The sequence below is a fragment of the Jaculus jaculus genome, chromosome 3 (genome assembly GCF_020740685.1).
Source record: "Jaculus jaculus isolate mJacJac1 chromosome 3, mJacJac1.mat.Y.cur, whole genome shotgun sequence".
Lineage (NCBI taxonomy): Eukaryota > Metazoa > Chordata > Mammalia > Rodentia > Dipodidae > Jaculus > Jaculus jaculus.
The window spans coordinates 1,608,330-1,633,938 of record NC_059104.1 but is presented as its reverse complement, the minus strand read 5'-3'; the positions used below and the strand labels follow the sequence as shown (position 1 = coordinate 1,633,938).

At 46.2% G+C, this 25,609-nt stretch overlaps 1 protein-coding gene across 2 annotated transcripts in view; it reads right to left on the bottom strand.

Moving 5' to 3' along the window:
- Tubgcp3 (tubulin gamma complex associated protein 3) overlaps window positions 1–24,413 on the bottom strand; it is an 84,416-nt gene extending 60,003 nt beyond the window's left edge. For both annotated transcript variants that reach the window (XM_045145391.1, XM_004663412.2), the window contains exons 1-8: window positions 24,270–24,413; window positions 17,289–17,396; window positions 12,063–12,130; window positions 5,837–5,914; window positions 4,813–5,030; window positions 3,149–3,321; window positions 1,355–1,473; window positions 367–492 (exon numbers count right to left, since the gene is read on the bottom strand). In XM_045145391.1, the coding sequence (XP_045001326.1) occupies window positions 367–492; window positions 1,355–1,473; window positions 3,149–3,321; window positions 4,813–5,030; window positions 5,837–5,914; window positions 12,063–12,130; window positions 17,289–17,396; window positions 24,270–24,345 (966 nt within the window). In that variant the 5' untranslated portion in view covers window positions 24,346–24,413. The remainder of the gene's footprint in view (window positions 1–366; window positions 493–1,354; window positions 1,474–3,148; window positions 3,322–4,812; window positions 5,031–5,836; window positions 5,915–12,062; window positions 12,131–17,288; window positions 17,397–24,269) is intronic.
- Between the last annotated feature and the right edge of the window lie 1,196 nt (window positions 24,414–25,609).

Below are 25,609 nucleotides of genomic sequence, written 5' to 3'. Positions count from 1 at the left end.
CTCTCCATATTCCTAAGTGGATCCTGACTATTACTATCATCGGTTCCAAAGGCCTTTTGCCTTGAAGATTTTTTTTTTAATTATTTTTATTTATTTAAGAGCAAAAAACAGAGAAACAGGCAGAAAGAGAGACAGAGAGAGAATGGACGCACCAGGGCCTCCAGCCACTGCAAACAAACTCCAGACGCGTGCGCCCCCTTGTGCATCTGGCTAATGTGGGTCCTGGGGAATTGAGCCTTGAACCGTGATCCTTAGGCTTCACAGGCAAGCGCTTAACCGATAAGCCATCTCTCCAGCCCTCCTTGAAGATTTTCATAGTAAGAGTTTAAGTAGATTAAGCATTTCCACAGCTAATAATGAACGTACCTGACCTACAAGTCCAAATGAGCGGTCCAGGCTCCTCTGGTCAGCGTATTTTCTGATTTTATTATGCAACCATCCCAACTCAGCAAGTCTGACTGCCGTGTCCCGCAAAGATTTATTTAGGTTTGCCTAAAAAAAAAAAAAGATATCAAAAGTCACCAAAAAAAACGTTAGAATTTTCATTTCTACTTTCCTTAACACCTTATATTCTTAGTATCATAATTCTTAGGCCTCCATAAAGACAGTTGAAAGTAGCTAACACGGGCTGGAGAGATGGCTTAGCAGTTAAAGCATTTGCCTGAAAAGTCAAAGGACCCAGATTTGATTCCCCAGGATCTACATAAGCCATAAGCCAGATGCACAAGGTGTCACATACGTCTGGAGTTCATTTGCAGAGGCGAGAGGTGCTAGCACACCCATTCTCTCTTTCTATCTGGAGCTCCCCCCTACAAATAAATATAAAAAAATTTTAAGTAGCTGAGACACCACCACAGAAGGGAAAGAATGTGCCAGGCAGAAGTAGGAGGGAACATGATGAAGAGAATGTCAGGTTCCCACCATGTCACCCTGCAGAATGCAGTCAGGAACCTGTGATGACCCTCAGAGGCACAGATCATTAGTGACATCCACCCCACTGAAAACTGTCCGAGAACAGAGGCCCACACCATACAGAGCAGAGCTATGGGGAGCCCAGCTCTGCACAAAAAAATGGAAAGCAAGCAAACCACCCCATTCACAAGTTCAGGCCAGGACATCAAGCTGGCTCTCTGTTCCTGGTGGGTTTATGGAAGCTGACCACAGAGGACCCCATGGCAAATCACATCAGCCAGAGCTGGACAGGGAAGGAAGGCAAATCTAGCTATGGCATTCATCTGGTCCCCCAACCCCATGCTGGAAAACCCTGGGAGTTAAGAGTTCACTATCTGAGCTTTCATAAAAGATTTTTTTTTTCTTTTTTAACATCTTAAGGTAAGATTTTATGTTACTGTACCTTTCCTTCCACTTTATAACAATTTTCAGTGCTGCTCATTTTGATATTTTTGCCATCAATTCCTTGGAAGACGTACAAAATGTCTCTCACAAGAGCCGCTTCAGTAACTTCCATGGTACCTGTAGAATGACGTACACAAGACAGCCATCACTAAATGACACCTTTACAATGAAGTCACCTGCTGACTGGTCAGCCCTCAGGATAACAAGCTCAACAAGCTTAACATGAAACGCCAAGGTGCATGTGTCTGGGTGGGACGAGGCTCCTGCAGTGTCCAGCCTGATAATCTCTCTAAAGTCCAATCTATGTGTGACTGTCATGACAAACAAATCAATCACAGGGGACTCTGTGACACTAGCTTGCTGCCCTAACTGGCAAGCACACTAACACAGTCCTAACACCGTTAAAAAGGGAGCTCCCAGGTCAAAAAAAAAAAAAAAACGGCTATAGTTTCCCCAATTCCTCTGAACAAAGGCCAGCTCAAACTTCAGGTGCTTCCCCAAGCCAAGGACAAGAAGGCAGAGCCACCCCTCAGAAAGCCAAGGTACGTGGGAAGGAGGGAACGAGGTGGAGAGGACCCTGGGTGAGATAGTTGGGAGGGTTGGCACTCATAGCAGCCACAGAGCAAAGCCCAAGTAAGAATGCCATAAACATCAACCAGACCAACATGACCCTCACATCTCACATGGCATCTTTGTCTGCTCCCCTCCGTGACTAGATCAGTTGCTGAGAAGGAAGCTGACATATTCGGCTAGAATCATGAGTTTATCTGTTTTCTTTCCCATTCCATCCACCCTGTTTTAGGCACAAGGAAGCTCTGCTAGGATAAGGATAACTACATCTCCCTGAAGAGAAGACCTGCCCCACACCCTCCGCCCTGAAGTCTACTCTGAAAGTGACACTGCCATTTGTCTCATGGTTGATTTTACAAATGTTGGTATTTCTAACAATTTACTGTTAACCTATTTGTGTCCAGGCATTTAAGACATACATCTTGCAAGCAACATATGCTTGTGATGTCAGAATTATTTTTTAAAACAACTGTTATTTTAATGAAGTATGTATGCACTGAACAAAACTCTTAGCATACCTGGGAAAAGCAGCCTTGGTGCTGTGGTTCCCATCTAGTCCACTGCTCTTTCATCCTCTCATCTTCTCTTGCTTGCAAGGCCCCTTTACTAAGTATGGACAGCCTTGCATTCCAAATGACACTGACTCCTGCACTGCCCGTAAGGACCAGCAGCACCACCAAGCAGACCACAAACACAACAGCAAAGCCCGTTCCTCAGTGCTCAAGACATCCACCTTCAAGCAGTGCTATGTGCAGTGTGCTCAATACACACACTCACACTTCCTTTGGCCATCTAGCAGGACTTAAAAACTCTCACGGTCTTTACCAGCAAGCAGATCATCAGTGAGTATCCTCCAGGAACTATGATCATGACAGACACCACTCTCCATGGAGGTCAGACTTAAGACACAAGAAGTGACATTCCTACACTCTGAGAAGCTTCCCAGGAAGGACAGCAAAATGAGATCCAAACAGGACCAGGACAAAGGGGCTAAGAGCACAATTCAGAGAGAAAAGACCACACAGACAGACAGCTGAGAAATGGAAAGCATCAGGACTAAAAAGCTGGTAACCTGAGGTAGTCCCCCCACACCCACCCAAGGCAGCCAGAACATCAGGGATGCTGGGCTTCCACAACATGAGTAATATAGTATCACTACAGTGATGTTCTGGATCAAAACTCAGGAGCAAGCCAACATCTCAGTGCCAAAAGTACATCTTACCACTCAGATCCCCCTCCCTCCTTGATCTGGTCATGTTGCGAGAAAGGGTGTTTGGGAAACCCTTTGAGGTAGGGGTTTGTGAAGAAGGCTGGTTGGCAGTGATTGTCCACGCTAGCCGTGACCCCAACTGCTGTCGAAGGCCATCACCAACTCCTTGAGCTTGATGAGACTGTCTAGAGAAAGAAACATTTATGTTTTCACATAACCACATTATTCACTGGGACACAGAAAGGTTCCTAAGATTTTTTCCTTGTTACTACACTAATCACATTAACGTGTAAACATGACAGGTGATACCATGCAATCTCTATAACAGTTAGTTGCACGTCCCTTGAAGAGCCCCCATTCCTTGGGATCCTGACCCAGCATTCAGACCCACAGAGCTGGGGTGGACTGTCTCACTCCACCATCCATTCTGTCTTCCTCACTAGCAGATACATGACATTTAAGCAGTTTAAATTCTAAACTAACTTTAACTTCACCATGGTGCCCTTTCACTCACTCAACTATTCCTAAGCAGAGTTGCCAACACCTATCTGCTTGTCATCACCCTCCTCTCACCCTTGGGTACTCACTAGACATGAGTCCCTACAGTTTCAATTCATTTGAAAAAATAGACACGTGCATTAAAGAGAAGGCAAATTTGAGGTCAAGACGGTCTTCAAGTACTTTGGGAGATCACAGCTGCTCTTTGAAAATCTATGAACCTGATACTGGGGTCTGGTAACACGTACTTTGACAAGTGTAACAAAACCACTGCTTACTGGAGATGGGAAGCACAAACACAAGACCCTCAACTGCATTTGCTTGCAGGTGGCAGAGCTCTGACTTGGGACTGGCACGCTGGGGATCTAGCCAGTCCTCAGTGAAGAATGACAGAAGCAGAAGCACTGACCCTCGGGTGGCACTACCACCAGTGGACATGTGAGCAGCACTTAGTAACAATGTGCACCTGAAAGCAACTGTGAATGCCAGAGCCTGACACAGCTTCACGCTCTCTATGGAACTTTCTCTTCTCATATGCTGAGTGAGACCTGTCAGCTTAGCCTTGCAGCCTGAATAGGAGTGCTGGATGAACTCTGTCATGTGCTGTCCATAAATATGTTACACACTCCTCGCAGAATGCTAAGCCGCACACCTTGTGTGTGGCACACACCATCCACCTTCTATATCAGGGCAACTTTTTAACTCAGAGTGAGATGTGGTCACTCTGCTTGTGTGGAATCACAGCTCTTCTTGCCATTACCCAGCACACAAAGCTCTCCAGGAACAAATAGTTGTCACCCACACACAGAAAACATATTTAACAAAGACAGAGTGCTGAAGGCCCCGATGACACAGGACCTGCTTTAGTCTCAGTCATGAGTGCTGCATTGCAGGAAGCAGGTTCGACAAGCTTTATACTGAGTTACACCCTCAGTGTTACAAAGACTGTGCTCTACCGGTGGCTTATATGCACCAATGTCCCAGCATCATCAGTTTGAAGTTAGTTTTCCAAGAGTCTGACAGGAATAGCCTAGACATAAGCCTGAAGATAAGACTAGAAAGCTAAGCAAGTGGAACACACGATGCCCTGGTAGCATGGCCAGCGACACGAGACCTAGTCTACAGTTGCAGAATGTTACTGGTTCTGCCATTTCCATGCACACACGAGCTCGCATTACCCTGGAAGGAGGGGCTGTGGCACAGGTGTGGGGCCCCCAAGGCCACACACGCCAAGGCTACTGATGCCGCTGCTGCCTAGGCTGCCGGTGCTTTGCGTTGCCTGCGTGCTCCGGTCCTGGTAGTTCAGGGGGAGCGTCTGAGGCCTGGCATAGTAGTAGGGCGTTGAGTGAGCGTCTCTTGGTAATGCTTGTGCAAACAAGGAAGCATAGCTAGACACCTGAAATGAAGTGTATAAGAAATTACAGGAAAACCCACCACGATCCTTTATAGTCCGATTCTCATACGATTTCTGAAATTAGATTTGCATTTCATACTTTATTAAACTTTATTAAACAGTAAGTCAGTAAAGACACTTTTGAAATACATCAGAATTGACAGTTTCAGTAGCTTTCTGAACTCCAACAGCAACTACAATGTCTGACAGCTAACCACCTCAATCTGAACACCAGCAGACTGCAACATGAACTCTTTTAAGTCTAGAGCTATTATATAATGAAGAGATCAGTGCTCAGAGCCACGCCAGCAGTAACCAAGCTCCTCCACCCCTTCCTCAACTTCTTGCACTAGACTGTCTTCAGAAGAATATTTTACCACCCAGAGCCTGGGGCCCACAGAGCCAGATCACCCTCTGAAATACTGCACAAGGCAAAACTGAGCTGTGTGACAGCAGCGGTCCCACTGGTGTAGCAGTGACATGTGCTCCTGACACCTGAAAGTACAAGCAACCCCCGAAGGTGAGTTGTCTACTTCACACCAGTATGACCCATCTACGCTGGTATTCCCAACTTCACAAAGTGCCAGTTTTTAAATGAACAGCTTTATGCTGTTTAAATGCATATTGTTACAGCACAGTAACAATTCTGAAACATATCAAGAAACCATGCACTAAAAGCTGTCCTACGAACATGAAATTCTTTGGCCTTCCAGACTAGACACTCCTCTTGCTTTGCTCCAACTATTTTCCTTCCTACCAAAATGAACCTGTCCCACAGACACTCTCCTGCCACACAGCCATTTACCCACCTTGTTGGCTTGTTTGCGAGGATCCTCACTAAGGTTCAGCAAGAGGTAGAGGATTGACCATTTATTTTTCAAAACTCCCTGTTCAGAATAAAAAAATATATCAAGAGGACTACTGGAAGCAACCTGCTCATCTTCAACTCCTCTCTTACACTCAGTTCCAAACTAGAACTATATTTCAAATTCAGCTGGTGGGCATTTAACCTGAGCTCATGCCACAATCATAAATGGCAATGCCCATGAGAAGGTTGAATTGATGTTCTGCAATCAATCCCCCAGTCCATAAGTCTCTGTAAGCAAATCCCAAAGTTACCCTAGTTTTAAATAGCAATATTATTTCCCCTGAAAAAAATCTAGAACTTCTCAAACAGTTCTTATGAGAAATATCATCAAAGACATGTGAGCTGTTTTTCTTGATTAAGGTCCTACTTGGGGCAGAAAATACAAGCATTATGGAAAGGAACTCGAAGGTGCTAGGGAAGGGGCGGGGCACTACGGAGTCCTAAACTCAAGGCTAGTTCTAGGGAAGGCTCCAGGCTGCGACCCACAGGCTTCTTTCTCTGCAGGGCTGCCCACTGATTTCACTTCTAGTTGCCTGTCATACACCATCTTAACTCACAAACTTAACAGCAGCCAAGCCTCACACCATCCTGCTGGAATCTTGAGGCATCCTACTCTTTTTAGTATTCCCTCACTGGCTAGCAGTCAGAATACACAAATACCTCAATTCATAAAATAAACTCCTTCAGGGTTACTCTGCTGAGCATACTGAAGAGGAAGCTTATCCCAGATATTTACACTTGTCTAAAACTTCTAACACTGACACTTCCCAGAAACTCAACTGGTTTCCTTGCTGGGAAAAGGATGCAAAGAGCCCCGATTCTGATGAGCGCAGTCTAGTGACACAGAAGCAGGTAAATCAACGTGATCAATGCTTCTTCACCATGCATGAGGAGTCTCCAGAAAGATGAGCCAGGAGTGTGGAGCCGTGAGCTGGGAATGCAAGAACACGTCTAACACAACAGTGCCTCTGAGCTGGAAGCCTTTGCAGTACCAAGACCTCATCATGACCTCACCAAGGGCAGTGGTCAGGCAGGAGGCTGTGCAGGAAGACTGCAGCCACCTGGAGGAAAAATACACGGCTCGGCTAGCCTCCATCTGTGAGCAGGAGCCAGGCCTCAGGCTCAATGACCTGCTCTGACCCTGGGCCAGCACTCAAGCCTCAGTCTGCCTGCCACACACAGATGCTCTCTCTGAATCCCATTCCTCTAAGCTTCAAGTAACAACAGCTGCCAGTAAGAGATGGCCATGTGGCCCAAACTCTGCATTCACCACGTTCTGGAAAACCACGCCATGGCAACACTGATCTACATTCACAAAGGACAGAAATGGTAGCAAGCTGAAATCCTGATGCTGTGTGTCAGGACTCAACCCCATCTGCCAAGCTCCAGTGAGGTCCACTGAGGGTATACTTAGGAGGACTGTCCATAGGATGTGGGAGTAGAGACGGCAACAGGTAACCCAGAAGTAAAGGTATGCTATCTGTGGGTATAAAAATGGACCCTCAGAGGCTGAACAGGAACAGGCAGAAGGCTCCCTTTGGCTCAGAGAATACCTAGCTGCTGTTCCTAAGGGGTCTCCTGAGATCTGTGAATGAAATCACTAGAAACCTTGCATCTGCCATACATACAGACTCCAAAGCTCTCACATCAAAAAGGAGAGGGGAAAAATGCCAAAAATAATAAAAGACACTGCTCACACAAAAACTAGCAAATGACAAATGACATATTCGAAGAAAAAATTTTTGCTGTTGTTTGTTTCTTAAAACAGGGTCTCACTGTATAACCCGGGCTTCCCTTGAACTCCTGCGACCCCAGCCTCTGCCTCTGAGGCCAGTGCTAGATTACAGGCATGTGACACCATGCCCAGCTTGGAGGCAACGTCTTTCATCAAACAAGAGCATGTTTAGCAGCCTGCTTAAGAGGGCTTAATAAGCCTTCAGTGTATGCCAAAAAGCAGACAAGAGCAAGAAAATCAGGAACTCCACCAGCCAGGAGCCATGAGAACCCCTAGGCCACTGAAGTAGGATGGAGATGGCCTCCCCACAGCCAAGGAGGACCTAACTGGAGGCTGCCAGCAAGACTGAGGCATCACTAGGCCTCAGAGCTGACACAGGGCAGCCAAAGCCCCAGCTCAACCTCCACACTCCCATCATGCAAGCTCACCCAGGTGCTTTGCCAGTTCCAGTGACCTAGGGGAGCAAAGAGATTATCAGCTCCAGCAGCCCTCGAACCCTCAAAACCAGCTGCCTTTGATTCTCAACAGAAAAGAGCCTCCACCCAGACACACAGCTTTAAGCACAGCAGCATGACAACTGGATTGTAAATACAGAAACAGGACACTGTGACAGGGAGGGGCATCAGAACAAAGTGTCTGAGGAGCTGGGCATGACACACGCCTTTAATTCCAGCACTCAGGATGCTGAGAGGCCAGTCCCAGACTACAGAGTGCTGGGATTACAGGCATGAGCCACCACATCTGACTTCATACCACTGTTTTATTATGTTTCACCTCCAGAATGAAAAAACCAACCAGTTACTTTTCTGGGCTAGGCCTAAGCAGCTGGCTACCATTTAAGATAATGGTACACGCCTTTAATCCCAGTACTTGGGAGGCATAGGTAGGAGGATTTTGTGAGTTCGTGGCCAGTCTGAGACTACACAGTCAATTCCAGGTCAGCCTGGGCTAGAGGGAAACCCTACCTCAAAAAAAACAAAATAATAGTAATGCTTAAGAGCCAGGAGTGGTAACTAGTAACTGTCACACCAGAACTCAGGAGGCTGAAGCGAAAGGATTGCCACAGTGTGAAGCTAACCTGTGTAGGACAGTCTGGGTTCCAGAGTTAGATCCCACCTCAAAGATACCAAAAAGGGCTGGAGAGATGGGGTAGCGATTAAGGCACTTGCCTGAGAAGCCTAAGAACCCAGGTTCTACTCCCCAGATCCTACTTAAGTCCGACGCACAAGGTGACATGGAAGGTCGTGCATGCACACTAGGTTGCACATGTGTCTGGAGTTCAATTACAGTGGCTGGAGGCCCTGGCATTCAAATTCTCTCTCCTCTCTCTCACCCTCGCTCTCATAAGAAAAAGGCCAGTTTGTTGGGCTTGCCTCAAAAAAAAAAAAGTAATAAATAATAAATCAGTAACAATGAGTAGGAATAACAAGCATTCAAACCTCCAAACAGAATTTTAGAAAACAGGGCTGAAGAAATGGCTTAGCAGTTAAGGTGCTTGCCTGCAAAGCCTAAGGACCCAGGTTTGATTTCCAAGTACCCACATAAAGCCAGATGCACAATGTGGTGCATGCATGTGTAGTTCATCTACAATGGCTAGAGTTCCTGACATGTCCATTGTCTCTCTCCCTCTCAAATAAATTAATAAACATGTTTTTAAATTTTTTGAAAAAAATCATTTTACAAAGATTCCCAAATATATCTCCATCCAAATGGCCCACAGAAACAGACATACAAGTTGTGTTTTTTTTAATTATTTTTAATGTTTTATTTATTTATTTGAGAGTGACAGACACAGACAGAAAGACAGATAGAGGGAGAGAGAGAGAATGGGCGCGCCAGGGCTTCCAGCCTCTGCAAACGAACTCCAGATGTGTGCGCCCCCTTGTGCATCTGGCTAACGTGGGACCTGGGGAACCGAGCCTCGAACCGGGGTCCTTAGGCTTCACAGGCAAGCGCTTAACCGCTAAGCCATCTCTCCAGCCCCAGACATACAAGTTTTATTGGACGAAGCTATCTCTGGAAATCCTGGCAAGGCTAAGTAAGCATCCTGAAAACCACAATGCATAATAAGCACATCTCTGTAACATCTACTGTGCAGAAGAAACCATGTTTACAAATACAGAGAAATGCTCAGCAGTTAAAGGTGCTGTGATGGTTAAGTTTTGTGTCAACTTGATCTGTTTAGGCATCCACAGACATTCCTCATAACTGGGTATCTGAGATTACTTCCTGGAAGGAATAACTAGAGGAGGAATCCTTTCCCCAGGGAGTCTTTGTCTAAGGAAACTCCAGACAGAGAGTATCCCCTCCTCCCACTGCTGCTGGTGTGCTGGCTGCTTTCCAGCATGGACTGAAGAGCAGGGCTCCCCAGGAAGCCTCCAGGCCTTCAGTGCTGGACTGGGACTGCTGAGGCATCCAGCTGGTGGGCTGAGCAGCTACCAAGTTCCTTGACTCTCGGGCCTGCAAACTGCTATTGTTGGACTGCCATAAAATAATCCAATAAATTTCCTTTTAATATAATTCATTGTAGTGGTTCCTCTAGAGAACCCTGACTAATACAGGTGCTTGCTTGCAAAGCCTGACGGCCTGGGTTTAATTCCCCAATATATCCACATCAAGCCAGATGCATGAAGTGGTTCATGCATCTGGAGTTCACGTGCAGCAGCAAGGGGCCCTGGTGCGCCCACCTTCTCTCTCAAATAAATAAATATTTTTTAAAAGGAGGAAAGCAGCCAGGCATGGTGGTGCACGCACACCTCTAATCCCAGCACTCAAGAGACAGAGGTAGGAGAATCGCCGTGAGTTCAAGGACACCCTGAGACTACAAAGTTAATTCCAGGACAGCCTGAGCTAGGGTGAAACCCTACCTCAAAAATCCCCCCAAAAAAGAGGAAAACAGGGCTGGAGAGATGGCTCACTGGTTAAGGCACTTGCCCATAAAGCCTAACAACTCAAGTTTAGTTCCCCAATACCCACGTAAAGCCAGATGCACAAAGTGGCACGTACGTCTACAGTTGGTTTGTAGCAGCAGGAGTCCCTAGTGCACTCATTCTCCTCAGTCTCACTCATCCTTGTCTTCTTTCTTTATCTCCTCTGTCAGGCCCTTCACCAGTTCCCCCAGGGGTAAGAAACCACAGCATAGGCATTGCAGCCCAGGCTCTGACATGAAAACAACAGATGCAGGACCCACAGCACCAGCACCTTGGCACTACCCTCTGAAATCACTCCCAGCTGGGTGTGGTGTCACACACCTGCAATCCCAGCCCTCCGGAAACTGAGACAAGAAGACCGCTGTGAGTCTGAGGCCAGCCTGAAACTACATAGTGAATTCCAGGTCAGCCTGGGCTACAGCAAGACCTACCATACAAATAAAAAAGAAGGGGGATAATCAAAAATGGTATCACAGTTTTAAACGAGCTCCCTGGAAATGGATGTACCATATATAAAAACTCATGTTTCTTACTTTTACAGCAATTTCCAGAAAACTACACTTAACACAGTGAACCAAAGTAAACCAAATGAATTAAGGAGATGGCCAGCAAAGTTAAGTTTGTTCTCAGGGCACAAGACAGGAAGAGCAAAGACTGGAAGGGCACGAGCTTCGTCACCAGCAGGACTGACCTTGTAGTTCACACCCTCACAGTAGCAAGGTGGACAACATGTGGTTAACAAAGCATTAGCCCTCTGGGTTCCCTTTCTTCTCTACAGGAAGGAGAAGGCTAGTTAAAGACCCAGTTCTCACTCTGTGGTGCAGGGAACCACTCATCCTTGAGCACCAGCCCTCAACCACAGAAGGTTCAAAACTGGTCTTGCTGTCTTCTTTGCTTTGGTGAGTCATCACAGCAGTATAAATGAGGCACTCACAGAAGCAAGCATCTGCCTTAACATGTGAACATGTGCAGACTGCCGGCAATGTGCATCCCCCGGCAATGTCATCAAGAAGAATGCAGGAGTCTGACTCCTGTCTAACCTGGCTCCACTCATCTCATAAGCAGTTCAAACTTACTTCTTACCTGAACCTCTTAAATGGAAACACTGCCTACAACTAAGACATTAAAGATCACAGATGAGGGCTGGAGAGATGGCTTAGCGGTTAAGCGCTTGCCTGTGAAGCCTAAGGACCCCAGTTCAAGGCTCGGTTCCCCAGGTCCCACGTTAGCCAGATGCACAAGGGGGCGCATGCGTCTGGAGTTCGTTTGCAGTGGCTGGAAGCCCTGGCTCACTCATTCTCTCTCTCTCCCTCTATCTGTCTTTCTCTCTATGTCTGTCACTCTCAAATAAATAAATAAAAAATGAACAAAAAATATTAAAAAAAAAAAAAAAAGATCACAGATGAGTGTAACAGGATAGAACCCAAAGACATTCAAACACTTCCAATCCACAAGGAATACCCTTTTCAGTTCATGGACTGGCTCAGAGTGCCTGTACATACCTGTGAATGAAGCTTTCTGTGGAGCTCTGAAAATAACGCAGCATCTGCCTCTCTCCTTTGTCGAATAACTGAAAAATTACAAAATAAATCACATATACGAAGATTCTTTTGTAAGATACCATTCTGCCCACGTTAACAGATGACCAAGGAGAGCTAGAAGGAATCCTGAGCCTAAAAGTACTAAGAACATAACCAGCAGCAAATCACCTTTAATACTATGGGTTTGGCCAACCCATCTACCTCTCTGACATAAGATATTAGGCTGGAATCAAATTAGTACGTGGAAATTATCAACGTAACAGAAACAACAAGATCACTTAAGAGTCAATTGCAAATTACCATCAATTGAACTAGTTAATAAGGGCTACTTGAAGAGAATGAATGCACAGTAAAATTACCTTTGAAATCCTAAAATCAAAAGGCAGTAAAAATGGAATTTCAAAGGGGAAAGTGCAGGGGAGGAAGGGTATTACCATGGGATATTTTTTATAATCATGGAAAATGTTAATAAAAATTGTGAAAAGACATGCTGACCCTGGGATGCCCACCAGGATACCTGGGCCGGGTCCTATCTAGGAACTGATGCCCTTGACAAAGAACAAGGCATGCAGTGGAGCAATGAAAAGGACCCAGGAAGACAGAAGTGGTTGGTTATTCCCAGCAGTAGCATGCTGTCCCCATGGGCAGGATGCGTGGAGGTCCCGAGTAACCAAACAGCCGGCCCAGGCTGTTTTGGATAGACATGTAAACCACAGCTAACAGGATTTTTGCAATTTGCACTCTGCCTTCAGCCTAAACAGTAGAGAGGCAGGGATATTTTCATATGAAGACAGGGAAGCTGAATAGTAAACTAATAAAATGTACATGAGGAAAAAAAAATTGTGAAAAGATAAAAAAATTAAAAATTAAAATTACAAAAAAGGCAGTAAAAACTATCCCTATTCATGAATTAGCTCACCTGAATGAAGAAGTCATATGCTACATTTTAATATAGACAGCAGTGTTTCATCTTCTTTTAGTATAAAATCATCAATTATTGTCAAAATAAAAAAGCAGTTTATTAATTTTCATTTCATTAATTGTCACTGGCTATTCCAAGTAGATCCTAAAGCAGACTCACCCTGCTCAAGCCCCAGACAGGTGAGAACACTAGCTCCAATGACTCAGGGCCACAGCCTCAGCTCTGTCACTGGTCAACTCTCCTCCACTCTGACACAACACCCACACACACCAGTGGCCCAAAATTATTTCCTAATGCAGCAGCTTGAGGAAGTAAACTGTGTTATGCATATGTACAAACCACGCCCAAATCCACTCTACAGGGCACCCCAGCAGGTGAAAGGTGCTAATGTGAAGGAAAGAAATCTTTGTAGTGCCATCAAAAGCCACAGAAACATGCTCACATGTCAAGAACCCGCCACAAGCAGGACGCCAGGAGCTCTCCTGCATGCTGCCGTTCGGTGTCGAGCTTCCACACTGTGCTCCTGAGGCACAAAGGGGCGGTAACACATACAACCCAGCAACCATTAACAAAACAAGTGCCACTAAGTGGGTCACCTTCTCCTCCAGGGTGCCACCACTCAGGTGAGCCTGCTATTTCAGAATTAAAACACTCACACAGCTCTAAAGTACTGTAAGTCCAATGATGACAATGGACAGAAGCAATGATGAATTCACCAAGAACTGTTTACTGCAAAGCTGGGCTCCAGGTTATATGGTCAAAAAGCTCAGATTATTGAAAACTAGGATTCTTAAGGAGGCAGAAAGTGACAATGAGGCCTTTTATCTTCTGCATTCTAAAACCAAACTGCATTGTTATGCTAATGTTTAAAACAAACCTCCTCCACTATGTTCTAACAGTTTTAATTCCAAGACAAAAAATTATGGGTTGGAGAGATAGCTCCATGACTATGAGCACTTTCCTGAGCAAGCATGAGGGCCTGAGGGGGCCTTAAACAATCTCCAGATCCCAGGTAAGACAGCTGGGCATGCCATTTGCACCTGTAAGCCTAGTCCCTCAGAGGAGTAGAGACCCTAGAATGTTTGGAGCTCTGCAAGCTCTGGAATCAATAAAAGGAGACTCCAGCATCACCATACCTGATCTAAAAAGCTATATTACAAAGCCATAGTAACAAAAACAACATGGTACTGCCATAAAAACAGGATCGTAGACCAATGAAACAGAACAGAGGATCCGGAGTTTGGGTCAAGTAACTACAGCTATTTGCTATTCGACCAAAGGCCCTAACAATGTAGACTAAACAAGACAGCATCTTCAACAAATGGTGCTGGACAACCTGGATAACCATATGCAGGAAAATGAAACTAGACCCATACTTCTCGCCATGCACAAAAATCAAGTCCAAATGGATCAAAGACCTCAATATAAACCAGAAACTCTGCTACTACTGGAAGAAAAAATAGGAGGAACTTTCCACAACATAGGAGTGGGAAAGACTTCCTGAACAAAGCCCCAGTAGCTCAAGAACTTAAACAATCACTCAACCATTGGGATCTCAGGAAGCTGAAAAGTTTCTTCTCAGACAAACATACAATAAGCAGAGCCAGTAGACTACCCACAGAATGGAAGAAAAATCTTCTGGCTATACAACTGACAGAGGCCTAATTTCTAGAATCTACAAAGAACTCAAAAACCTAAACAATAAAAATTCAAACAACCCACTCACAAAGTAGGGGCAGAGAACTGAACAGGGAGTTCTCAGAGACAGAAATACAAATGGCTAATACACATTTAAGAAAATGTTTAACATCCCTAACCATCAGGGAAATACAAATTAAAACCACTATGAGATTCCACCTTACCCCAGTAAGGATAGCAAACATTAAAAATCCAATGAAAACAAATGTTGGTGAGAATGTGGAGAAATAGGAACCTTCATTCACTGTTGGTGAGAATGTAAGATGTTACAACCACTATGGAAAGTAATATGGAGACTCCTAAAAAGGTTGACTATAGAGTTACCAACAGACCCAGTTATTCCCTTACTGGGCATTTACCCTAAAAGCTCCATGCCTCAGTTCAAAGAGATTTGCTCAACCATGTTTATAGCTGCTCAATTCATAATAGCTAAGAACTGGAATCAACCAAGATGCCCATCATTAGATGAATGGATAATCAAGATGTGGTGTATCTTCACAATGGAATTCTATATAGCAGTAAGAAAAAAAAATGACACAATGAAATTTGAAGCAAAATGGTTGAACTTGGAACAGATCATTCTCAGCAAACTCACCCAATCACAGAAAGACAATCACCACATAATCTTACTCATCTGTGCCTCCTAACCCGGTTCAGCCCGAGATGCTGACATACCTAAATAGGACTGGACAATAAGAAAAGAGGGGCTGGAGGGGAGGGAAAGAGTGTGGGGAGGGACACAAAACTGGACCCGAATGGAACTGGAACCATAAAATCCTACGTCCTGAAAGACAGACTAAAAGGCTGAACCTTCATCAGGTCTTTAGAGGAAACACCTGAATCAAAGGGCCCTGGAGAAAGTATGATGAAAGCTAACCTTAATTTTCTTGTGTTTTCTCTCTTTCTCTTTTCTCTTTTATATTACCTATCTTTTTCTTCCTTCTTTTCCCTTAGCACTGGCCTATAACTCCCAGTACCAGCATGTGGTTAACATTCACAATGAGCTGTTGATCAAAGAGACCTACCAGGTTTCCCAAAAGACATACTTTCAGAGCACTTGATGACCCACCAAAGGTTAGTGGTGAGACCCTACTGCTGAAGACACCATGTGCTGTTTGTATGAACATGAAGTGACCTGGCTGGAATCTGGAAGAGAATCAGTCAGTCCCCAGACAGTTAGATCGTCTAGTGCCAGAAGGTGCTACAAGAGCAACTGGGGTAAATGGCCAACATCTGTCCAAGCAACTCAAGGTCTAAGTTACTCAGCAGAAAGCAACCTGCTGTGATGCTCACCCAAGTGCAATAGTGGCACACAGCCATGGTGGGTAACCAACTGCTCTTTGATTGGCTAACAGATCTGCTCAGTGGAAAGGAACCCATAGCTGGAACTGGGAAACAAGTCAGAACCATATCCAAATAACAAGTTTGCTCTCCAGTATCAAGCTCCCACAAATCTTGGGCTATAAGAGGGCCTTCACCTATTAAATTTTCTCTAAAGTAGTAATGGTTATCCCATTTACCGGGTGCTGACTTCAACTCCATTTGAGAATCTGCTTTCCTTTTTCTGATGAATGCAGAACCTGAGGAGAGAATCTGCCCATCGCACTTCACCAGGGCCCCAGCTGAAACCACAGGGTAACTGGGTAAATGAGCAAGAGTGCTGCTTTCTTGGTGATCCTGTGATCAGCACAAGGGTGAAGGAGATAGACACAGAGGACACTCAATTCCAAATCAGAGATCCAGAGACACAGAGGCACCCCAGAGCCCATCACTGAAGTACACCAGAAACAAAGCCAACATGGCTCAGGGAAAGATTGTTAGAGCCACAAGTTGAGACATTCCACACAGAGACACTGCCTCTTCCCCACAACTGATGGCTACCCCCACAATGTATGACCCACAATCCACATGGGGATAACTGACATCCCCAACGGAGAGAGTCCCTTCAGAGGGGAGAGACAGGGATGAGGGTAAGGATGGTACCAACATGAGTTGTTTACACACTGAGTATGTCCATAACTAATAAAAAAAAAATTTTAAGGAGACGCCAATACCAAGTGCAAGAGTAGTAGAATGGGACACCCATTCTTTCACTCTGGCCATAGCAGGTGTGTGGCCCCCACCACAAGAGAGCATTCTGGGGCACCACAAGAGCATACATACCTATACACACCACACTAACCTCATCAAACATGCATGCACAAACACACAAAAGCAAATAAAATAACATTTTTTAAAACCTAAGCTATCAGCCAGGCATGCTGGCACACACCTTTAATCACAGCGCTCAGGAGGCAGAGGTAGGAGGATCACCATGAGTTCAAGGCCACCCTGAGACTACATAGTGAATTCCAGGTCAGCCTGGTTTAGAGTGAGACCCTACCTCGAAAAACCAAAAAACTTAAGCTAACCTTACTTTTAATACTACCTATAATGAACACATCCTGAGAACAGTGTATTATCTATATGCACACATATACATGCATGTTCACATATACACATATGTAGGTTCTCAGGCTTTGATAAGTTTCCAACGTCCACACATAATATTTAAGAAAAATACATACGTTCTTTCTTGATTTTTTCAGCAACTAGAAATTCATCTCTTTCAACAGTTGGGGCAAAGTTGCTGCCAATAACTCGCACAGCAAACTGGAACTGCTGGGCTACATCAGCTGAAAGAAGAAAAAAGGTGTACATTGTTATCAGCCAGGCTCATTACCTTACACAATTAATGTGTTGATAAAAATAAGGTTGAAGAACTCTCTTAAATACTAAAACAAACAGGCAAAAAGATGGAAATAGAGATGGCCAAGATAACAAAAGTGTAAGATCAGGGAAGACAGAAAAGAGGAGGGATGACACAAAGGAAATAGAAAATTTTTCAAGGAAAGAATTCAAGAAAACAGATCAGTGAAAGACAAGATCATCACTATGCAGCACAGAGGAGGGAGGGAGAAGAGAGCTGGACTACCAATTCCTAGCCACAGCAACTGTTCCAACCCAGGGAGAGACAAGATCCCATCTCCACAGCAGTCAGAGAAGCTCCTCCCAGAGGACAAGGAGAGCAGGCCCAAGACAAAACCGATCTCCACAGCAGTCAGAGAAGCTCTTCCCAGAGGACAAGGAGAGCAGGCCCAAGACAAAACCGATCTCCACAGCAGTCAGAGAAGCTCCTCCCAGAGGACAAGGAGAGCAGGCCCAAGACAAAACCGATCTCCACAGCAGTCAGAGAAGCTCTTCCCAGAGGACAAGGAGAGCAGGCCCCAAGACCCATCTCCACAGCAGTCAGAGAAGCTCCTCCCAGAGGACAAGGAGAGCCGGCCCAAGACAAGACCCCATCTCCACAGCAGTTAGAGGAGCTCCTCCCAGAGGACAAGGAGAGTAGGCCCAAGATAAGACCCCATCTCCACAGCAGTTAGAGGAGCTCCTCCCAGGGGACAAGGAGAGCAGGCCCAAGACAAGACCCCATCTCCACAGCAGTCAGAGAAGCTCCTCCCAGAGGACAAGGAGAGTAGGCCCAAGATAAGACCCCATCTCCACAGCAGTCAGAGGAGCTCCTCCCAGAGGAGAGGAGAACATCAGGCCCAAGACAAGACCCTATCTCCACAGCAGTCAGAGGAGCTCCTCCCAGAGGACAAGGAGAGCAGGCCCAAGACAAGACCCCATCTCCACAGCAGTCAGAGGAGCTCTTCCCAGGGGAGAGGAGAACATCAGGCCCAAGACAAGACCCTATCTCCACAGCAGTCAGAGAAGCTCCTCCCAGAGGACAAGGAGAGCAGGCCCAAGACAAGACCCCATCTCCACAGCAGTTAGAGAAGCTCCTCCCAGGGGACAAGGAGAGCAGGCCCAAGATAAGACCCCATCTCCACAGCAGTCAGAGGAGCTCCTCCCAGGGGACAAGGAGAGCAGGCCCAAGACAAGACCCCATCTCCACAGCAGTCAGAGGAGCTCTTCCCAGGGGACAAGGAGAGCAGGCCCAAGACAAGACCCCATCTCCACAGCAGTCAGAGGAGCTCTTCCCAGGGGACAAGGAGAGCAGGCCCAAGACAAGACCCCATCTCCACAGCAGTCAGAGGAGCTCTTCCCAGGGGACAAGGAGAGCAGGCCCAAGACAAGACCCCATCTCCACAGCAGTCAGAGGAGCTCCTCCCAGGGGACAAGGAGAGCAGGCCCAAGACATAGTCAGCAGCAGGAGGACAGCACAAGTCAGGAGGATGTATTCCATCTTTCACATTCAAAAAAGCCATCACCTCACCAAGAAGACTAGGGTAGCAGTAAGTCCGTAAAGCCCCATGGACAGCCATGAATCCACTCACTGTGGGAGTGCTCAGTTCAGCCTCCCACGCTGGAGTGGGGGTGACATCAGGTAAAAGGAATTCCTTGCTGCAGCTATCAGCCAATTCAGCACTGTTCTGGATTCATAAATACAACCTTCAAGGAGCAGTCTGGTTCTGTGATTCCCCTCCCCACTTCATAGAGACGCTAAAAGACTCAGAAAAGCCCCCAAAAATGAATGTAAAGGGCTGGAGAGATGGCTAAGGTTAAGGCACTTGCCTGTGAAGCCAAAGGACCCAGGTTCAATTCCCTAGGACCCACATAAGCCAGATGCACAAAGTGGTACATGCATCTGGAGTGCATTTACAGTGGCTGAAGACCCTGGCGCACCCATTGTCTCTGTCCGTCTATCTCTCAAATAGGCAGGAAACTGCATGGAGAATGTGAGCTCCTTGTGAAACAGCAACTATGAGGAATCCCTGGAAGCTGGAAAGACAGGCTTGTCTTTAAAGACACTAGTTATCTAAGGTGCGCAGGAGAGGACATGCGATGGCAACTCAGACTCTCCAGAGACAGAGCAGCAGATAGAGTGGCAGCATGGGTGTGGAACTCAAGAGTTCAGGAGACCTTTGATGCTGCTTCCTTGCTTATTTGGGCATACACTCTAGCTGGAGCTGAATGACCACCCAAACCCAAACCTTAAGAGGCAAAAACAGAAAGAGCTTCACAGGGGGCCTCTACCCAAGCCAGGGATACAAGAACCCAACAAGAGCCTGTGGTGTGCTGCTGAGGCCCACACCAGAACAAGGGACAAAACAAAATCCCAGGGCACAACACTCAGGCACTCCAATCCAACCACTGGCAGTGTGTGTGACTAGTGGGAAGGGAGGTGCACAGAGGAGAGAGTTGGAAAAGGGGATCCATGATATCCAAATGCTACCTGGAGCACAAGGACATGACGGGGGTAGCCTGAAAATGAAGCAACGAGAAAAGACAGTGTGCAGATGCGATTTAAATGAACATGTACTGGCTGTATCCGTGCCAGACAAAGAAAGTAAACTAAGGAAAGCCAAGGGTACCGCACTGACAGAAGACCAATCCAGCAAAAGATAATTCTAATGTGCAGACTCCTTTAAGGCAAACACTAACAGAACAAATGAGAAAATAAATAAGCAGGTCCTGGCCTGGGGAGATGGATCAGCAATATAAAAGCAATATAAAATTGCATTTATATATATATATATATATGGTGGTGCACGCCTTTAATCCCAGCACTTGGAGGCAGAGAGGTAGGAGGATCACCATGAATTCAAGGCCACCCTGAGACTACATAGTGAATTCCAGGTCAGCCTAGGCTAGAGTGAGACCCTATCTCGAAAAAAAAGAAAAAAAATCTGAGTTTGCAGCTTCAGAACCTGGCAAGCAGATTCCCGTTGGGGGTGGGTCACTGGGGCAGATCTGACTCCAGCCCAAAGGTGTACAGGAGGTTTGAGCTCTGGCAGGTCCCTGCTGGCTGCTTTTTGGTATTTGCTGGCTACTTGTGGTTTCTCTCTCTCTCTGCTTGGATTTATGAGTGGGAGCCAGCTTCTCCTACCATGGATGGAATTTCCCCTGAATCTGTAAACTTGAAATAAGTCCCTTCCTCCCTTAAAGCTATGTTTGGTTGGATGCTCATCCCAGCGCCAAGGAACTGGCTATAGCAGAGGCCAACACCAACAGGGCCAAACTGATGGTGTCTACAGCTACGCACAGTGATGAGAATGGTACTTCAGCTCTGTGGTTTCCTTCCCTCTCCGCATGAGGAAAATATCATTCAACTCTGAATTGAAGCATTCCATAAGACAGACTTACCATTAGGTAAATACTTTGGAATACACAGTCCATCAGTTTCCAACCATCCAAAAGCTAAGAATGTCATCAGATGCTCTGCCTTGCTGTAACTCTGTAACCTGATAACCACCAAGGTATCTGAAGAAAATCACTTTGAATTATGACTTTCTTTGTTCTGTTACTATTAAAAACTTCATCAAACCATTACCACTTAATAACACGGTATTTGGTTTGAACACCTCAATCTGTGTTCCCAGGCCATGGTCCAGAATAAGTAGTCTTCTATTTCTAACCCCTTTGAGGTTAAGAACTGTGGTGGGGTTTTTTTGTTCTGTTTTGTTTTGATAATGTCAATACATCATCAATGACTTATTGTAAGACCATACCACAGTTATACAAGATATCAACAGCAAAAGAAATGGAGTGCATATGGAAAATGCGCATCTGCTATCTTTCTTTAAATTCATATCCAACCAATCCAAAATTTAAGTGTTTGAGGGCTGGAGAGATGGCTCAGTGGTTAAGTGTGTTTCCTGCTTCCAGAGCAATCATAAGAGCCTAAGGAGGCCTGAGACTGCCCAAGTTCAAAACTCCAGTCCCATGCAAACAGCTAGGCATGGCCATGCATCCTGTAACCCAGTCCCTCAGGGGAGCACAGAGCCAACAATCTTCTGAGTCCTGCAAGCTCCAGAATCAGTAAAAGGAGAACTCAGCTCAAAACAAGACTAGGCAGAAAAGCAATGGAGCAGGACACCAAATGTTCCAAGCTAGCAATCCCTGCCACAGATGAGAGCATACGGAGTGCCACAAAGATTTATACATCACACATACATGATGTACACAAGCAAAAATAAAATAAAGGTTATTTTACATATATATGTGAATACACACTCTCTGATGTGAGGACCTATGTTACACAAACTCTGGTTTCAACTGGTCTGGTGTGATACCAATACGCATTGAAGCCCCATTTTAACATCTTTAGTCCTTAACACAAAACAACTTAAGTAGCAAAAAAAAACAAAGATTCTTTGGGAAACTCAAAAATAACGGGCTGGAGAGATGGCTTAGCGGTTAAGCGCTTGCCTGTGAAGCCTGAGGACCCCAGTTCGAGGCTCGATTCCCCAGGACCCATGTTAGCCAGATGCACAAAGGGGCGCACGCGTCTGGAGTTCGTTTGCAGTGGCTGGAGGCCCTGGCGCGCCCATTCTCTCTCTCTCTCTATCTATTTGCCTCTCTCTCTCTGTCACTCTCAAATAAATAAATAAAAATAAAAAAATAAATTTCCACTTATAACACACTATATTTTCATTTTAAAATTACCCCACATAGAATACACATAGAATAAAATGACATCATCTCTAGGGAAAAAGAAATCTTTATGACTCTGAGTTTGGCAGAGTTCTTTACATGCCACCAAATTACAACCAACATTTTAAAACATGAACAAGTTCAACTAATCAAATATTCTATGGAGTTATCAGATAAAATGCAAGTAATAAAAAGAAAATCTTGGGCTGGAGAAATGGCTTAGAGATTAAGGCACTTGCCTGCAAAGCCAAAGGACCCAGGTTCGATTCCCCAGTACCCATGTCAGCCAGATACACAAGGTGACGCATGCAACTGGAGTTTGTTTGCAGTGGCTGGAGGCCCTGGCATGCCCATTCCCTCTTTCTCTCTGCCAGCCTATTCCTCTCTCTCTCCAATAAATAAAAATAAAATATTAAAAAAAAAGAAAATCTTAAATGCCAAATGTTCTAGACAGTTAACATAAGCAATACAAGAACATGGTAGGCTCCTAGTCACACATTTTTCAATAAGCACTTAACTTGAAACCATGAATACCATAAATATTAGGCAATCCCAGCTGTCCAGAACATAGCAAAGATAACATCACCTTTTTTTAATTAAGTAGAAACTTTATATGGACACATCATATGTTGGTACCACCATTTCCCTCCTCCCTGCCTCCTTTCCACCAAGGGCCCTCCTCAGTTGAATTGCTGGTTTTCACCATGGTTTTAACAGACATGTTATGCTGTATACTGAATCTTGGCGAGAGCCTACAGACTCTCAGCTTAGACACCATTCTAAATGGGAGGTGGGAGGATGCAGAATTTTGCTGAAAAGAAGCACTTCAATCATCTGGAAAGGGTGGAACTTAAGTCCATCAAAGCAGACTTAATTTAACAATTCAACTTCAGAAACATCATTCAAGTTCATAATGAATGACTTCCAAGTTCAGTTGTGACTGTGGGGACTTATGAATGTATGCTTCTTCCAGGAGAAAAAAACTCTGGACCCACTGATATTAGAGGAATGTTGGTAAGTCAAAAATAACCATCTTCATTACCTGGCTTCTATGACTGCAACACGAAATCACAAAGGAATTCAGTGTGCTAGTTTGAAAGAACAGAAGAAAGCCAGCCAAGACACGCGGACACCCACCTTGGACCTCCTACAGTCCCCTCCACTCACACCCTCTCCACACTCTGCAAGTCTCTGTCACTCCTTCCAGGTCACAGCTTCAATTCCTGAGAAACTTTCTTCCACTGCTCAGCCTCTTTCTTTCATTCCTTCTTTTGGACCCTCTCCTGACTAATCCCCCCCCCATCACTTTCCTCCCCATATTGCTTATCACATAGGAACATTCTGGGTTCACCAATGTGCTAGACATGTTCCCTTGCACCAGAACATAGGAGCGTCACCAGCACCTGTCATAACCAGGGAAGGAGGCTCAGATTTTATTTCTTAGATAAATAAAGAATACTGTAGAAGGCTTCAAAGGGTAGGCAGAACTGTGTTAAGTCAGCCCTCGAATACAGCCAACAATCTTCCTCTGCCCCTAAGATCATCATAGAACATGCAAAAAGTGTCCATACGTTGTCAGAAATGGCAATGTTACGAAGGAAACGTCAAATACAATATAAATGTAATGTATTGTTTAAACTCTTCCTTCAAAATTTCTATAACTTATTTTCCAGGCTTTGGGGCTTAAATAGCAAATAAATCACTCTACTAGAAAATTCCCTCACAATGCGTCCCCACTGTCTCGCCTTAAAAGAAGTTACCAAGAGATGACATCCCCTAGCCATTTTTTTTTAACTACCAAAGCTACAGGATGGGTGCAGAACTGCCTTTACGCTTGCTTGGATGCAGCAATATCCATACGTGAGCTTCCCCTGAACAAGCAGCTCGTATCCTATCCCGCCCTCGACCCCTGCAACAGAAGGTGAAGGCGATGGCGGCGGCAGAGTGGCAGGCGCGCCCTGGGCGGGAACGCGAGCCACCGCGCAGTCCTGAGCACCCGCTGCCCAGCCCAGGCCCGGGGTCTGCAAGCCGGCGGCCTCCGCCCTCCCCCGGGCGGGCCTGCGCGCACGGACAGCGCGGGCCCCGGCCAGCCCCGGATGTCCCTGTGTCACCGTCCTGGACCCGCGTACCTTCGCTGCGGCCCAGGATCCGGCAGCACAGGTTCTGCAGCAGAACGTTAGGTGACTTTTGATCCGGCGTCGCCATCGTCTACCCGGGACTGCGCACCGCAGCCTCCCCCGCCCCTGCTCCCGCGCCCGAGTTACGGCGCCGCCATGTTCGCGGAAGCCGCGAAAGCGCGCGCCTACCACAATGCACCGCTCCGGTGCGCAGCGCGCATGCGCGTCCTCAACGCTTTGCCAACCCTCCGCACCCCACCGCTCCCCTCGCCGCTTCGTGCGCGCCAGGAGAGTTCCGGCGGCGCGGGAAGAGTTCCGCCCAGCGCTAGAAAGGTTCCGGGCGTCGCGCTGCGCGGTCGGGTGTTGGTCATGGAGAGGGAGCGCGGCGCCGCTACATCCTGGAGGAGATACACCTCCGCCGTGGGCGGTGCTCGTAAACCACACGGGTTTGTCTCGCATCTTGATACGCTGGGCTTGAAGACATGAGAGGGGCGTTCTGGTGGCATTTGCAGCCCTGCGCTCTGCAGTAAGCAGACTGTGGGGCTCCACTCTCCAGCGGGGGACCTCGGCCCCAGGTAACCAAGACGACCTGAGGGAGAGCACCACCAGACGAACACACGCCACGGACCGAAACTGGGGCAGCCAGAAAGCTAGTTCGCGGCTCTGCGGGGAGTGGAGCCGCTGTTTTGGAAGGGCATAGAGTGGAAAGCCTCCCAGAGTCCATGGAAAGAACTGTCTGCGCGCCCGGCCCGCCAGATGGCAGTCGCGTAGCTCTGCAGACTGAGCTGTGCTACCTGGTGAGGCTCAGGGCTAGCTTAAGGGAGGAAGTGCCTCTCATTCTCCTTGTGCCTGCCCTTAGCCTCATTAGCCACCCTTACCTGGCCTGCCCAGTGTTACAGAACCTGGGCAGATTTCTTTTTTTTTTTATTTTTTTTCTCAATTTTTTTAACATTTTCCATGATTATAAAAAGTATCCCATGGAGGAGCTGGAGAGATGGCTTAGCAATTAAGGCACTTGCCTACAAAGCCAAAGGACCCAGGACCCACATAAGGCAGATGCACAAGTGGGCACACACATCTGGAGTTTGTTTGCAGTGGCTGGATGCCCTGGTGTGCCCATTCTCTCCCTCTCCCCCCCCCCTCCTTTTTTCTGTCTCTCTCTCTCTCAAATAAATAAATTTAAAATTTTTTTAAAAAGTATCCCATGGTAATACCCTCCCTCCCCCCCCCATTTCCCCTTTGAAATTCCATTCTCCATCATATCCCCTCCCTATCTCAATCATTCTCTCTTTTATTTTGATGTCATGGTCTTTTCCTCCTCTTATGATGGTCTTGTGTAGGTAGTGTCTGGC